Below are 16,907 nucleotides of genomic sequence, written 5' to 3' on the forward strand. Positions count from 1 at the left end.
GGCTTCTCGCCGCCCAGAGGGATTACTACGCAGAAAATAAAGTAGCTAAAGGCAACTTTTTTGCAGAAAGAATATTCAAAGCTAATAATAACAGCAAGGAAATATTCTCCATCGTCCGTAGCTTTCTGTCACCTGCTGCAGAACAAACCACCCTCCCTATCTCCTCTCAATGGTGCAAAGATCTATCTACTTTCTTTATTGGTAAGATCCAAAGGATCCAAAGTAGTCTAGGGACCACCCCCCATGTTCAGTGTTCTCTGCTTTTGCCCCCTCTCCCGAGCATTACTGCACCCAGCCAGCTCTTTTCGCACTTTAATCCAGCGGAGGGGAAAGACATTTTTAGCCATCTTGAAATCTTTGAAATCAGGCTCCCCTGCAGACCCTTGTCCGGCGAGAGTTCTGGGCGGGGTAGCTGAGATAGTTTTTCTTGAGGTAGTAGCCCTTATTAATTGTTCCCTTCAATCAGGCATAGTCCCCCTGCAATGGAAGCACGCCAAACTCCTCCCTCTCCTCAAGAAGCCTTCTGCTGATCCCTCTATCCTTTCTAACTATCGCCCCATTTCCCTTTTACCGGCCTTGGATAAGGTGGGCGAAAAGGTGGTCTTTAGGAAACTGGAGGGATTTGTGGGATCTTCCGGTGCTCTCCACCCGACCCAATCTGGGTTTAGGACATCTTTCAGCACCGAGACAGCGCTGGTGGAGATTACGGAGGCAATTAGAGAGTGCCTAAATGCGGGCGGCAGGGCGGCTCTGATTTTATTGGAACTCGCTGCCGCCTTCGACACGGTACCCCATCACCAGCTTCTCTCCCTACTGTCTGCCACCAGCATCACAGGCGTGGCCTGGGACTGGGTCAAATCCCTTTTGGATAACTGCACCCAACAGGTGTGGATGCCGCCTTTCTCATCATTTATCAGCAAACTGTCCACGGGGGTCCCTCAGGGGTCCACGCTGAGCCATCTACTTTTCAATATTTACCTGGCACCCCTGATCTATTTGGCAGAGCAGCTGGGTGCCAAAATAATGGCTTACCCCGATGACACTGCTCCTTTTCCCTTGGAAGGGCTCTGATCTCCAAACTGACACTGTCCATCAGTGCCTGTCTTCAGTATTTTCCTGGCCGGCGCAGGCGCCGGCGCAGGCCAGCCTTAAGTGCAATGAAGATAAGTCTGAGGTGCTCCTCTATGGCCAGTTTCCCCCCACTTTTAGAAAATCTCTCTGGCCGCCTGATTATCCGTGCCCTAAGGCGGATGGTGGCGCTGCCAAGAACCTAGGAATATAGTTCGGGGAAGACTTGGGCTTCCATGAGCAGATCAAGAGTCTTTCAGGGGTTTGCTTTGGCTTACTCAAAGCCTTGAGGAGGTTTTTTCCTCTGCTCCCCCGCTCTGCTAGGGAGACGGTTGCTCGGGCGCTCATTTTATCACGCCTCGACTATGCTAACGCCTTCTACATTGGCATCCCGGGGTATCTCCTAGGAAAACTGCATGTTATTCAAAACGCAGTTGCCAGGCTCCTGTTTAATATCCCGAGGAGAATGAGCGTACGTCAGCAGCTAAGCGATTTGTATTGGCTTCCCGTCGCCCAGCGAGTGTGCTTCAAAGTTTTGACCATGACTCATAAGCACTTTATGGTCCTGGCCCTGCCTACATTAGTTTGCGGTTCGCTTTCTATCTACCCGGGTGACCTCTTTGCTCCGCCCTCCAACGTCGGCTGGTGGTCCCTAGGTTCCGCCGCTCGCTGATTGGGGGGCAGTCCTTTGTGGTAAAGGCAACAACACTGTGGAATGCCCTGCCAGCTGACCTCCGGCATACCAAGGAGCTTTCTATTTTGAAAAAACTTCTTAAAACTTACCTGTTCAAACAGCTGATCTAGTTCTTTTGCTCACCTCTGTCACTGTTCTCCTACGCGCCAGGACACTCTTGAGTATCAGTGTGCGGTATAAATCTCTTTATACCATAACATAATTCTTGAGCAACCAAGGAGAAACTAAACTAAAAACAACCTACAGTTTGGGCCTCCAATTCAGTCAACTTAAACTAAATACAAATTACATTACACGAGTATAATTTCATCCTGCACATTACACATACAGGAATTATATGTTTCTTTAATACATACAAAAGCCTACTTAAATGTGCACACTACATTTTGATGCTAATCTAACTCAAATAAATGCATCTTAATAATTGTGAAACACTGCAAACGATAAAAATGTGTGTGAGTGCGTTTCAACCATGAGTATAGCACACCTATACAATTTAGAGTGCTGTAAGTGCTCCATCAGGTGCATGGCCCGAGGTTTCAAATTCTATAATAAATGTATTTAGCATTAATGATTGTATTGAAGATATGTCAAACTCACATGCTACATTTTCATTTATTTATATATAGCAGAATTGGTCAGGTTGTCAGGTATTATTGTACACAAAAGCCATTTGTTATACAATAATTTCACTCACTGGTTGCAATGCCATGCAATAGTTTAAATAGATATAGCAACGTGGCCACATTATTTAATATTAGATGACCTAATGAATAGTTCCTTTCTAAATCTAGTGTACTGTAACATGTCTGGTTTTCATATAACAATCCGAGACAGATATGGATTTTTGGAAAGAATTGACTGATGCTTCTATTTATTTTAGAACTGTATTAGAGATATTACAGATGCCCTCATTGGAATTTGCAATAAAAGACAAACAAAAGACAAAACATTAACCAAGGAGCAAATAATGTCTACAGTTGGAGACCTCTTCGGAGCAGGTAAATATTGTTTTTGTTTTTTGTGAAGTAAGTAGCAAAACTGACAGACAGCACTTTAGTAATTGTTCTTTAAAGAGGTTGCTGCGAAATCATCAGCTAAAAATTTTCAGACCTAGTAAATAAACTCAATAAAATTGAGCATGGGAGATAGTTGCAGGCAATAGTATGGTTGAAGTGTTTTTAAATGCCCACATGATTTTAAAGTGTGTGTTTTTGTCTTTTCCTGGTTCCACATGCATTCCCATGAACCTTCTTACGGGTAGTGACTATTGGAACAAAAACATGCTATCTTGTTGTATTATAGCAAATATCACTTATACTAGTAACGGTTCTAAGGTTAATCATCACTTTTTTTTTCACAGAGTTTTATATAGTGCGAACTTGACCCGGTATCTGGTATCAGAGCGCTTTACATACCACCAGTTACGTTACATGAGGACACATTCATTTTTGTTAGGCACAGGGAGATTAAGTGATTTGCCCAGAATCTCAGGATGTTCAGCATCATTGTCGAGACTCAAACCCGGTTCCCCAGATTTGAGGTCGACCGCCCTAGCCGTTAGGCCAACTCCTCTCCCCAAATGATACATTAAACCCTAATGATACATGGACTTTACTCCCAACCAACGCAGGTTTCACCCACAGTGAATAGTGCTAGCGACCTTCTCAGCGGGTTTGTGGTTTTCTTCATCTGTTCTGTCTCTTTCTGTTATAAAAGGATCTGTAATACCATTCTAGATTTGGTCCTGTGTACATCAGTCATTTTGCAGTCCAGCCTTCTGAGATATCTAATTGACTTGAATTCACTAAGGATTGTCAAGCAAGTACAAGACTAATTTGAAAATGGATACTTTCCTAGTGGTCTAGGCTGGACAAGTCATGAACAACCATCATTACATGGTCTCCACAGTACTGTCAAAATAACTATTGGGTTAACCTTTATTTCCCTTTGATGGTCTCTCCCCCCTCCCTTTCATTTTATCTTCCATCATCATGTTTGCATTGAAATGCCATAGCATGGCTGAAAGCTATTAGAATTTTGACAATTATTTAACATCTGGCACACATACTTCTATTCTATGGATTTTCAATGAGAGCGGAAGAGTGCCTGATCCATGCCAGACCATTATGATAATGAAATAAGGAACCTTAACATACAATTAAACACAACGGAAATCACTGATAGGCTAGGGGATTATCCCGAAGGTGTGGGATTTATCCTGCCCTCCAAGACCTTACATTTGACACCATTGTCATAAATAATACACAGCATGCTTGCTTTAAACATGCAGAATAAATATCCCTTTGTTTTCCCTAGGTTTCGACACTGTTTCATCTGCTCTTCAGTGGATAGTTCTGTATCTGCTTCACTGTCCTGAAGCGCAAATCAAGATCCATGCAGAAATTGGTAACATCAATATATGAGAACAGTTTATTATTTATAAATTATTGACCTAAATGAAACATGATTTTAAATACACGCAAAAAAGCTGGTATTTTCTTTGCAGATGAACAGATTGGAAACACCAGGCTCCCTAGGTTTGAAGACAGAACTAAATTACATTACACTGAAGCATTTATCAATGAAGTCTTGAGGCATTCATCCTTTGTGCCATTTACGTTACCTCACTGGTAAGTGAGTACAAGGATCTTCAATCCTGCATGCCTTTAATCTGGAGTCCTTACGACTGTTAAAGAAGATAGGAGCCAGTTCTGCCAATACTGTCTTAGGAGAAGATTGTGGGTGCACAACATCTAAATCTATTTGTCCAAGTTGTTCATTTAGTGTATATTTATATTGATTACGAGCTTGTAACAAGCTGATATTGTACATAGTGATGCAAAAAATATCAATAGCAAGATGCATACTCGAGTTTAGAACATAACACCTCATCATATTGAAAGGCCACTTTCCTATTTTATTTAGGTCTACGTTTTACAAGTTAGCTTGCTTCTCCTCCCAGTATACGAAAATCTAATTGCTCTCTGACCCTTTTTTTGGTGGGCAGTGGCTACATAAGGGCTAGTCAAAGTATACGCCCCTAAATCACATGCTCATCTGCTTGTTTTTTCTCCCTGACTCATCTCATTTTCATTAGCTGAGGGTTACCCATTATATGGAGTTTTGAATGCGCTCACCCATCAACTTGGCTGTTTCACTAGCCCTTTTGCTACAACAGACAATCTGTCCCTGCAACAATAATTGCCGAGACATGACTATCTGCACCACATCGCAGAATTCACCTAAAGGGTCATGTTTGCCAATGGCTGATCACTTTTTAGAGCTGGGAGCTGCAGCTATGCCAGAGTAAGGCAAAGTATGGGGAACCATGTCTAAATGAGAAATACAGTTAAACTAGAAAGGTATAGGGCCAAAAAGGAAGTTGCATAGAACAAGAAAGTTGATGTAACAAAAAGAGGCAAATGACTTGAAAGAAGGAGAAAGGGAAGTATAATAACGTCTAGATTCAATATGAAAATGTGAATGGCAGGACTGTGGGGGCAATAACATAGAGGGACAGGCATTTTTGGCAATGGAATAGTGGCATAGGACTGCAGAGGCAATGAATATGAGAAAAGCAGGATTATGAAGTCAATAGTGAAAAGAGTGACAGGATTGGAAATGCGATCTTAGGCAAAAATGTAGAAGGAGATGGACATAATTGTGGAGAATGAGAAACAAGGTCTTGACTATGTGGGCAATGAGAATGCCATGGACAAAGCAGTCATTTTTGTGGCAATGTCATGGAAAGAAGAACATGACTCCTGAGGCTACAAGAGAAGGTGCGAGTTATGGCATTTTAAACCATGATAGTGAGGGAAAGGACACTGGTAAATTTGAAAGAGGAATAGGATGAGAGGAGCATTGTGATAAAAAGGAGAATTCACTGGTGGTTATCAGGTAGGGACAGAGGCATGAGGCAATGCACTGCAAAGACATAGCAAAGAGTGGAACACGAATGACACACCTATGATGGACTGTTGGCCCAATTTTCATTTTGAGAGCGTTTGCAGGTAAACAAACAACAACCAGTGCCAGCCCTCTATGAATCCTCCTCTGCTTCCAGGCCTCTGGTTCCTTACGTTCACTACCTTTTAATCTGCTTCAGTTATTCCACAACCTACCATACCCAGATTCAAAACTGTGCTGAGAGCTCTCTCACAGTATGGCACATGTGTTGGTTCCATGGCAGACCAAAATGGTAGTTGAAGTTCAAAGTGCTCTGCAGACCAATGGTCAATGGTTCTGGATCTGAGGTGTGTGAATGAGAGAAAGGTGTTGGTCGCCATGTTCTTTATTAGTCCCATGTATGGTTTCAAGAGAGTCTGCAAGTTGGATAATGCTTCAGTGACTGATCACATTATACACTTCTAGTGGAAAGCGATGAAAGTGTGAATTTAGGTGAAGACAATAGGTGTGAGAATAGACTCTGAATCAGTATATACAAATCAATAAGGGTGGTGGCTTTACAGGTACTTGACTCCTATGTTATGCAAACAGCTATGACGTTCTCGCTCTTCTAAATTACAAATGATGTTTCATGGATTTGAGTTTCTTTGACATTTTTTCTATAATGTGCATGTTGGTACTGGAAATCAGCTACCCATTGTGCACAGCAGAGGGTTTTGAAAGATATACTTCTGCCCAGTGTAACACCTTGAATGCAGGGCCAACATGGCCACTTCTGTTTAGGTTGCAAACTTTTCTGGCTGCAAGTTTCAGAATTTATTTTAGTTTGGAATTTGAGTTTTTAATCAGATCAACCTCGAATTAGAGAGACCCATGCTAGAGCTATATACAAGAAACCCAGGTAGAGGTAAATGGTTTGGAGGATTCTCATTGTGTCAAATGAGTCACTAGTCACTTTGGGATTGAAGAACAGTGTTAGAGTCCTTAATCACTACAATGTTTTTCACTTCAGTCAAAGTGATAGCTGCCTGACCCATATTCTGGGTCGAGGGGATATGGAGCTGTAGTTTTGCTATGAGCTGCAGGTGAGTTTTTCTGTTTTTGAAGAATTGAGTTTGAAATGATTCTCTATCATCCATTGAACCACATTTAATAAGAATCCTCTGATTCTTGAAGATCTTACCTGTGAGGGCTTTTAGATGTTTAAAATGATTTTAGTGTCATATGCTTAGTAGTAGGTGTGGTTTAAAAACTTCACATATTCTAGATGAGGGAGTAGGCAAAGGCTGAAGAATAGAGGTGTTATATTATAGCCCTTGGAAAACACTTGCTGAACTAGAGAAGGATGAAAGATTCATTGGTGATACTGAGACAATTTGGGACCAGTACTGTGAGGTAGATGTTTATCTAGTGCAGTAGCTTGCCCTGGTATCCCACCATCATATAGCCTTAGATCTGTTAGCTAGTGGGTCACCCTGCATCATAACCTAATAATAGGTCAAGTAATCATGGAGCAGCAACCCCATTGTTGTTGACAGAGACTTTAAAATTGTCCCACATTGAGATTACTACTGGTATGTTGTTTCCATAGTGTGAACCCATTCCGTCTGACTGAAAACCGTTATGTTCAATGAAAGTGGCTATTTGACAAACGCTGCATTTTCAAAGAGGTTGCCTAAGAAAGGTTCCTGTGCTCTAAATCTGTAGTTAGCTTGGTCAGCTTGGGTCAAATCACTGTTTCTTTAGGACAGGTTTGTTAGGGAGGAGTTGATAATATCTCTAGTCAGTATGCAGCAGGGAACTCAAGTAGTATTGACTTAACTCCTTCCCTGCTCATGACGGACCTACGCCGCCATGAGCCACAGGCGGCGTATGCTCATGACGGCGTGGTTACGTCATGCCGCAGCCGCTCCTCCCGCGCAGCACTGATCCCCTTCCTGTGCGGGCGAATTAGTGAGTGGGTGGAGTCGTGACGGAACCACTCCATCATGAGCACATCTCGCCCGTGGTCATGACGGCGTGGTTCCATCACGAGCATGGCAGTGCCGCGCGTCCCCCCCTCACCCTCAGCACCGCGGCGGAATTACTGCCGCGGCCAAGGGGTTAAAAATGCTTGACAGTTGAAGGCCAGTGGTATACCCAGCCATGTTTATGTCTTTAAGCAGCTTCTTTGTATGTCAGTAGGTTTAAATGACACAGTTTGGGTTGAGGATTCAGAGTAGCTTGATTTGGTAGGGGAGATTTTGAGTGGATGTTGCTTGATTCTGAATGGGAATAAGCTTTGATGTTAGAGACTTTCTTGTGGAAATGTTTTGCTAAGGAATCACAGAGTTCCAGTAGTGTTGTTATGTACTAATATCCAATTCAGGTTCCATAATTCATTTATCATTCTGACGAGCTCTTTATGTTTATGAAGTCTCTGAGATGTGTTGTGCTTACTGGCAGCCTTTGGCCTTGTTGATGGAGTTGTGGTTGATTCTGTTTCACTTTTGGAGCTACATTTGGTTGAGTGGATACCTCCAAAGTCTTTCAAGATCTGGCATTTGTTTTTTTGTACTTTTACATTGTAGATGAACTAGCTGTTTGTCCTGTTATGTCTCAGGCATATCATTTCCAGAAGGGTCACCAAGTCAAAGGCCCAGGTTAACCACTGATGGAGTTGTTCCACAGATATTTCTAGTCACAGGTTTTGGGAGGTGGAAAAGGATTATTTGAATGAGTTTACACTGAATTTCTTGTAAGATCGTATAGATATGAATATATTACTGCTTATCGAATCATTAGTTGCTGTGTTAATGTTCAGTGAGAAATGGATGGTCTGATAAGTATTCTATGTAATATGTTTTTTTCAACCAGTGAGCAAGAATAAACATATTAGTTCGACAATAGCATCAAGTTTGTACAAGCTGAACTGCTTTGATTACAGACCAATTGGTAATAGCGTAGTGCTTTAATGTTAGAAGGCAACGAGGTCTGGCGTAGGGCTAGATTGTCAAGCCAGCTGTTTGAATATAGTAATTATAGAAATATAGTAATTATAGAAATTAGTCAAGAATCAGGGGTTTGCTGATGGAAAAGACTCTGTCATCATTAAGAAGGGAACGAGAATAGCTGCAGGGAGGGGTGCGACGCTGGTGTTGCACTTAGCGGAGGTTACCTGGCCTGTCCTGTCTTGTTGGCTCCGGAATAGTCGGGAGCCCGTTTTTTAAAAAGCCCTTGACCAAGGGTTGGTCGTCGCACCATTCTAGGTAAATATAAATCTGTGTGGTATGTCTTTGTACCATTTCCTTTTCTCACCCTTCTCAGGTACCAATGTCTTAGAATAATTCTGCAGAGTTTCTAATGATTTTCTCATTGATTATTATTTTTCTAAGTAAAAAGTCTTTACCTGCTTTGTATTGGTATTTAACTCACAAAATATTGCATCGATAAAGTGTTTAAAACTTTCCTGAGTCTGTGGTTATTTTATGTTAAGATACATTTTTATCCTACCTATTATTCTAACTACCAGATCCAGGTTTCTCATGGACCCAGGTGAGTATGTTGTTATAGAAATATCTTAAACTGGTAATCTCGCGCCATCAGTATTTTTTTGGGTAGCAGAGCTATGGTTAGGTTTTAGTTGAGATAGGTAGTTGTGTATTGGAATATTGATTTATGTATTAACCAAAACCTGTTTGTACTGTTACATGTTATCTGGAATTCTCCTGGGGATATTGAAGTGGGTGGTAATTGGAAGCCACCCTGCAGTGAGGTAACTGGCCTTGATGAAGTAAGTGCAAATAGTTAGGCAAAACTTGAATCACTAGTTAGGGATTCTTTGTTGTATAACAATGAGAGTGATTGATGGCTAAGAAGTTCACTGGTGAAACCTTGGTCTTATATCACCTAGAAAGGGTAAGTCTACAGAAGTGATAGGTTCCTTTATGCTTGAGTGAAGAGTAAGCAGAAGAGGTTTTACTCGTAGTGTGTTCAGGGTAAACGGAAAAGTTTTACTCACCGTGAACGAAATTGACTTTTCTTTGAATTTAGTCAATCAGGCACAGTAGCAAATGTTTTTATGTTGTTAATTCATGAAATGTGTAATTAAAATTGAAAAAAATAGATTTTTGTATTACCTTGCAAAGGAGGGGTCAGTCGAGGGTGCTGCAGATGTCACTGAGAGGCGCGCTGGGATTGGTTGAGACAGCGGGTGTGTGGCTGAGGTAATTTTGTAAAGGAGGGGTGAGTGCAGAGAGCTAAAACTCACGTCACAAAAAAAACAGCACAAATATTGGTTAAAGTGTTTCTGTAAAGTAAAAATGTATTGGTTACTAGAATAAGAGACGCGCTAGTTTTGGTGAAACATTTTAGAGAAGTAAACAATTGATTAAATTGCAAAAATAGAATTTTCTGTGTTGATAGATAGTGGTGATTGTATGTGGAGCCTCGATCCAACTATAATAGGGACTCGTCCAGATAGAAGATATATAGGTTTTGCTCTCGAACAGTATATTAGAGAAAGGCCAAACATCATGTACAGAGAAAAGCGAAAAATGTCATTTATGCAGAAAATTAAGAATTATTTCAAAAAGGATACGCCTATTAAAACAAGAGAAGGTATTATTATTCCACCTCCGAAAACTCCTGCATCATACATGACGATAGAAAGAGGCTACCACACTTGTGTATGGCTAGAAAATTGGATAGAGTACACAAAAGATGATGGAATATTGGGAATATTTGCATTTCCAGAGTACCGACATTTTATGGAAGAAGTTTAATAACTCGTATAAACGAATTGTAACTCATACCTAGATTAAGGCAGTATGAAGCTTTAGAAGAGCGGAAAACTGAGGCTTTGGAGTGAGACAGATCTCGATGTGACAGGAATTGAAGTAAATTTTACCCTAGATTTCCTAGAGAAACTCGAGATGAACAGATGAAATAATGGAGATAATCTATGCTAGTGGAAGAATTATATCTTGTATTTACTACAGAAGAACCAACAGGAAGTAAATGTACAGAGAAAACAAAGCATTTAATGACTGGTAATGGGGTTTAGAAGATGATTATCTTGAAGACCTACTACTGAAAAATCCTCCACCTTATCAGGAAGAAACAAATAGAATTAACCCTAGTGCCCCAGTCTTAAAAACACCATTGGTTCCACAGATTGTACATGAGACTGCTATAGAAAAAGTGTTGCAAGACAAAGAAAGAGAAGCAATTAATAAACATAGAAGTGAACTAATTCAGAAAATAACTCAATTGAGTACAAGTCCTGAAGCCCTAACAATCCCTGTGACTATAGGTCCAGTTGTTCCTTTATAAGGAGATAAACAAACCAGTCCTAAAACTCCTGTTCTGACTACTCCAATCACACAACCCAGAAAAGAAAACATAATAATTGATATCCAGGCAAGTGAGTGTGATTCAGTAATTTCCCTAATGGATCTGCCCATAAGAGAGCCAATAAATGACTCATTCAGGAAAGTTACCCCTGGAGGCTCAAGAGAGGTACAGATCGAAACTTTCACAGGAACGAAGAATCCACTGTACTAACCCCAGAAGAAATAGAAAGATAGACACGAGATATAGAAAAGCCAATATCGTAGCCAAAAGTATTATACATTTTTAAATTAAGGTTAGAGTTGGAAGAAATGGTAGCTGGATATGTAGGGCTCGAGGGATTGAATTCTTACAGCGAAGAAGAGTTGTTATTCATATGCAGAAGCATCACCCGGAATGCAAAAATATTTCATGAGAAATTAATGAATTTGGCCTCAGAAATGCAAATTGACATAGGCAAATCAAAAGTATTGCAAAAACCATATAGGGCAGAATTTTCAGACAAAGATTTAGAGAATATGAATGTCTCAGGAAGAAAATTACAGATAAAAGAATTATTGTCATTGTTACCAAAATGGGGAGATTTAGACAGATGGAAAGCCAGGTGGACAAAGAAAAAGGAAGAAGCAGAGGCGAATCCAACGACATCTGAGTATGTAATGAAAGAAGCAGAAAAGGTTGAAAGGTTGTGTCCAATGAGAAAAGTGCTAGGAGGAGGTTATGTACATGTCCCATGGTCCCGGCATGATATTTTATCATTCACAAAAGACATCCCAAAGCTTAGAGCAGAACCAGTAGAATGGTACAAGCAATTTGAATTGTTTGGGAAAGTTTAGAAAGTACTGCTAAAAGAGTTAGATGGTTTATTTGACATAGTTGTTCCTGCTGACTTATGGACAGAATATAACATTTCAGTAGATTGGCCTAATGATGATTACCCAAGAGATGCAAAGACTGGAGCCCCATCAGACGATGTGATGAAAAAATACTATCAGATAATAACTTATTTGAAGGGAAAGGTTCCCCCAAAAGAAACCGATTGGATAAAAATAGACAGAACAAACCAAGAAAGAGATGAATCTATACATGCATATAATAAAAGCCTTTTGCGGGTATTCAAACAATACAGTGGGTTGCAAAATATTGATAATAAAGACATGACACATTTTGTATATCGGTTTGTGTCTGGGTTGAGGTCAGATATATCCCAAATGATTAAAGATCATAAGGTATGTTGGTAGGCAAAGCCTATAGATGAAATCCTCAAATGTGCAAAATATTGTGGGGATGAAATTGATAGCAGGCGGAAGAAATTAGAAGTAAAGGTAATGTAGGCTCAAGTGAATTAGCAGAACAACAGTAACCACAGTTAAGTCAACAGGCCAATAATCAAGGAAGAGGGGAAGGTCAAGGTGAGAGCAGTGGGGGCAAACCCAGAGGGAGAATTAGCAAAGAGGAGGCTAAGAAAAACGGGTGCGGAAAATTGGGGCATTGGAAAAACGAGTGTAAACTTATACATAATAATAATGTCCAAACTCAAAATTTAAATCCATAGATGCAGAATGAGGTGTCAAAGAGACAGCTGCAACAGGTAATACAGAATTCATTGCCACCTGCCCCTATGCCAGATTTTGTGAGTCAAGCTAAGTACAGTGTGGACACTGGATTCTGGGAGGGAAGAGTTAAGAAAAACTCGGTAACTCCACAGTTTCTTTTACAGGATACATTTTTTGATGAGGACAATTTATGGTGGTGTCTGAGAGGAGGGGAAGAGGATGCGTACTTGGCGCATCCTTACCGGTAGATCAGTCAGGCCCCTACATTGAAGGTAAGGTTGAAGGAAACAACATCACCTTCTTGCTAGACACTTGTGCTACCTGTTCTACTGTGAGAACAGCAGACATCACAAACCTACCCGTATCGGGAGAATTCTAATGTCTCTCTTTGACTTTATTGATAGCTCGTATTTGGGCCCGAAGGGCGTCTGATTCTCCATCTTGGATTTGCGGTGCATGCTTTGAAAGCCTTGAATTCATTGTCATTGAAAACCTGCCAAGTTCCATCTTACCAGCGATGCGTCTGAGAACCTCACCTCCTGACCCGGAGAAAGGAAGAAAAGAGACTGAAATGTTATACATTGTATATGAAACTAAACGAAATAATGCTGGGTGGAATAAAAGCATGGGAAAGTAAAATTATCGGCGGGAATCTAGCTTAATTAAAAAGGAAAATGACTTCATACTGGTATGGTGTGATGACCTCTCCCCGTCTTTCTGACCAATAAAATGAAGGGAATACACAAATTTGCAACATTGGGGGGTGGAACATACCCTGAAATTGGTATAACTAAGGTAGGCTTAGTCAGTTAGATTGTCTGACTTGTCATAGACCTGTCACTGACCCAACATATGCTGAAGAAGAATCGGAAGTTTGGTGAAGGAGAAGACTGTCATCTAGAAGGGAACTAGAGTAGCTGCAGAGAGGGGTGCGACACTGGTGTTGCACTTAGCGGAGGTTACCTGTCCTGTACCTGTCCTGGCCTGTTGGCTCCTGAATAGTCGGGAGCCCATTTTTTTAAAAAGCCCTTGACCAGGCGTTGGTCTTTGCACCATTCTATGTAAATATACATCTGTGTGATATGTCTTTGTACCGTTTCGTTTTCTCACCCTTTTCAGGTACCAATTTCTAGGAATAATTCCGCAGGGTTTCTAATGATTTTCTCCTTGATTATTATTTTTCTAATTGAAAAGTCTTTAACTGCTCTGTATTGGTATTTGACTCACAAAATATTGCATAGATATAGTGTTTAAAATGTTCCAGAGTCTGTGGTTATTTGATGATAAGGTAAAACGTTATACTATCTATTATTCTAACTACCAGATCCAGGTTCCTCAGTGATTAGAATAAATAAAAGTGACAGGGGATTGGGAAGTTATGGAGTTCAGGTATAAAATATAAAACAACTGATAGGCAGGAAAGTAGGTTACCGGTTTAAAGTGTGTATGTTTATATGCCCTGGGGAGTATGTTATAGAAATATCTTAAACTGGTAACTCACGCCATCAGCGGCACTCCTCAATACTCACTCCCTCCAAAAACATAAAGCTTAAGTCCATGACTTTTTATCGAATGGGCTTCCTGACCTCATGTTTCTCTCCGATACATGGCATGGCAATTCCAGAGGGTTTTAAAATCCTGAGAATGGATAGTCAGGTGGGTACAGGAGGGTGGGGCGGCATGGTTTGCAAACAGGAACTAGCATGCTCCCATATTCTACTTGACCCGGTAGAGGGCGCTGAGTGTTTGGGTTTTCGTTGCATGGTCTCACCATACAAATGTGTCACAGGAATGCTTATCTACAGACCTCCGGGGGCAGTTGGGAATTTTATGAATTAACTACTTGAATGCATCACATTACTTGCCCTGAGGTATAAACACCTACTCATTCATGGGGACCTGAACTTGCATTTTGATAAGCCTACTGACCCCCAGGTGAGAGCCTATAATCTCACACCTTATGTGTCTGGTCCCACCCACAAATGTGGACACAATTTTCTGGGACTTACAGGTGGTGGTAGATCCTTCAACACAGTAAATTTGGTCAGGCCTCTTCCTAATTAACTTTTCGATTCCAGTCACAGGTAAGCCAAATCTTGCAGAGGAATCTAAGGTCAAGCTCACTTATAGAGCTTTCCATAAAATAGATATCCCGTCCCTTAAGTGTACGCTCAACTCCTCCTCCCCTTCTCTGACGGGCACACCCTTAAACTGACACCTACATGTTAGAAGAGTGGCTGAGGACCAATATTGAGTCAGCTGCACCTTGGACCAAATGCACCTCAAAACTAACACCGTTCGGCACAGTGGTTCAACAAAGTGCTGAGAACTAGCAAAAGTAACTGTAAAAGATTAGAGAGGAAATGGCGCAGGTAGTATCTTGTAGAGGACAGAAATACCTACAAGGAAATTATCAAAGTACACAACAAACTAGTATGGAAGGCCAAAAAGAGTTATTTTGAAAATAGAATTACTAATACTAATAACAGTGGCAAGGAAATCTTTAAAATTGTTAAATTGTTCACAAGCCCTAAAGCAGAGATCAAAGTAGCAGCACCTTCAGCCGATTGGGCAAGGCAGGTGGCCTCCTCCCTTCATGAAAAAATTAGGGTGATCCAGCAGTCATTCTCCTCAGAGACGGAAGAAACCACACCCTCCCACTAGTCACACGGGGATGATGTCTTTTTGCTCTCCCCTTCAAAGGTATTGTTACAAAGGCAGTCACTGTCATAATTCCCCCCCCCCCCCCCACAAACTGGAAGACTTTCTCACCTACCCCTCGAGGCTAAAGTCAGGATCACCTTCTGTTTCCTGTCCTGCTAAAATGTTACCAGCGCTAGCAGCCACCTTAAACGTGCCAGTCAATAAGGTAATCAACTCCTCACTGGTTACTGGTGTCATGCCATCTACCTGGATGCAGGCAAAAATATTGCCTCTCCTGCAGAAACCCAATGCAGACCCCAACAACCCTACTAACTATAGACCAATCTTCCTGCTTTCGCGAAGAAACCCAATGCAGACCCCAACAACCCTACTAACTATTGACCAATCTTCCTGCTTTCGCGAAGGTAGTAGAAAAACATGTTAACACCGTAATGACAGAATACATAGAGGAATATGATCTCCTCCACTCCACGCAATCTGGGTTTAGGGCTAACTACAGCACAGATTCTGTCCTGCTGGAAGTGACTGAATACCTGAAAGATCAGCTTGATGATGGGGGAAGAGCAATTCTGATCTTGTTAGATCTGTCAGTGGCATTCAATACCGTGCCCCATGAGATGGTCTTAAACAGATTAAATACCATGGGCATAAATGGGAATGCACTGGCATGGATTACATCTTTTCTGGAACACAGGGAACAGATTACTTGGACTCCTCTCTTCTCTGGCACAATGTCAAACATAAACGTGAGAGTCCTGCAGGGATCTGCCTTGAGTTCCAACTTATTCAATCTGTATATGTCACCACTTGCATCATTAGCAAAGTTGTTAAATGGTTGAAGCAAAATCTGCTTAAGTGCAACCCAGATAAAACTGAGATTATATTCTTCGGCCAACCTGCAGAGAACAATTGGGCTCAGTGGTGGCCTTCAGACCTCTCTTTTCCCAGCACTGCCCAATCAGTAGTGAAAAACCTAGGTATCCATATTGACAACGAGCTATCGATGCAGACCCAAGTTCAAGCACTAGTAGGAACTAGTTTTGGAGTACTACGGATGCTACTGCTTCTCCCCCTGGATTCCAGGAAGACTTCCAGACTGGACTATGATAATGCCATTTATGTGGGTCTGCCGGAGTACCTGGTACAATGTCTTCAGTTAGTGCAGAATTTTGCAGCAGAAACAATTTTCAAACTAAAACTCAGATCACATATGACCCAGTTAGGGAGAGATTAAAACTTAAGTCCCTGGTTATTTTTTTTTAAAGCCTTCCATGGAACAGGTGCCGCCTACCTTAGAAAATGAGTCAGCCGCTATATCCCCACCAGGACACTCCGATTGTCCAATATCGACCTGGCTTGCATCCCCAGAGCTCGCTTGGCACGCAGAGGAGGTGGATCCTGTGGCTTTTCAGAAGCCCATATTTGGAATAAACTACCGGCAGCTCTGAGATCTCTGATAGTGCTCTCTCACTTTAAAAAAACAGCGGAAAACTTGGCTAAGCCTCGTAGGAGGTGCACTTTTTAATTGTCAGCGCCGTGACACTCTTGAAAGAGTAGTTGTACGCTATAAAAATATGGATCATTCATTCATTCAATCAATACCTTAGTTTTCACAGGTTTGTGTTATTCAAAGTAGCTACAGTTATTTTGTCCAGAACTGAGTCTGTACAATTGTTGTGTGA

General features: G+C 41.3%; 1 protein-coding gene across 2 annotated transcripts in view; it reads left to right on the plus strand.

Annotated features, from left to right (window-relative positions):
- The window catches only part of LOC147727219 (cytochrome P450 1A1-like), a 230,718-nt gene that overhangs the window by 186,986 nt on the left and 26,825 nt on the right, over positions 1-16,907 (plus strand). For both annotated transcript variants that reach the window (XM_086961268.1, XM_086961269.1), the window contains 3 exons: positions 2,646-2,763; positions 4,082-4,171; positions 4,272-4,395. In XM_086961268.1, the coding sequence (XP_086817394.1) occupies positions 2,646-2,763; positions 4,082-4,171; positions 4,272-4,395 (332 nt within the window). The remainder of the gene's footprint in view (positions 1-2,645; positions 2,764-4,081; positions 4,172-4,271; positions 4,396-16,907) is intronic.

This window comes from Lissotriton vulgaris, chromosome 3_1, assembly GCF_964263255.1.
Source record: "Lissotriton vulgaris chromosome 3_1, aLisVul1.2, whole genome shotgun sequence".
NCBI lineage: Eukaryota > Metazoa > Chordata > Amphibia > Caudata > Salamandridae > Lissotriton > Lissotriton vulgaris.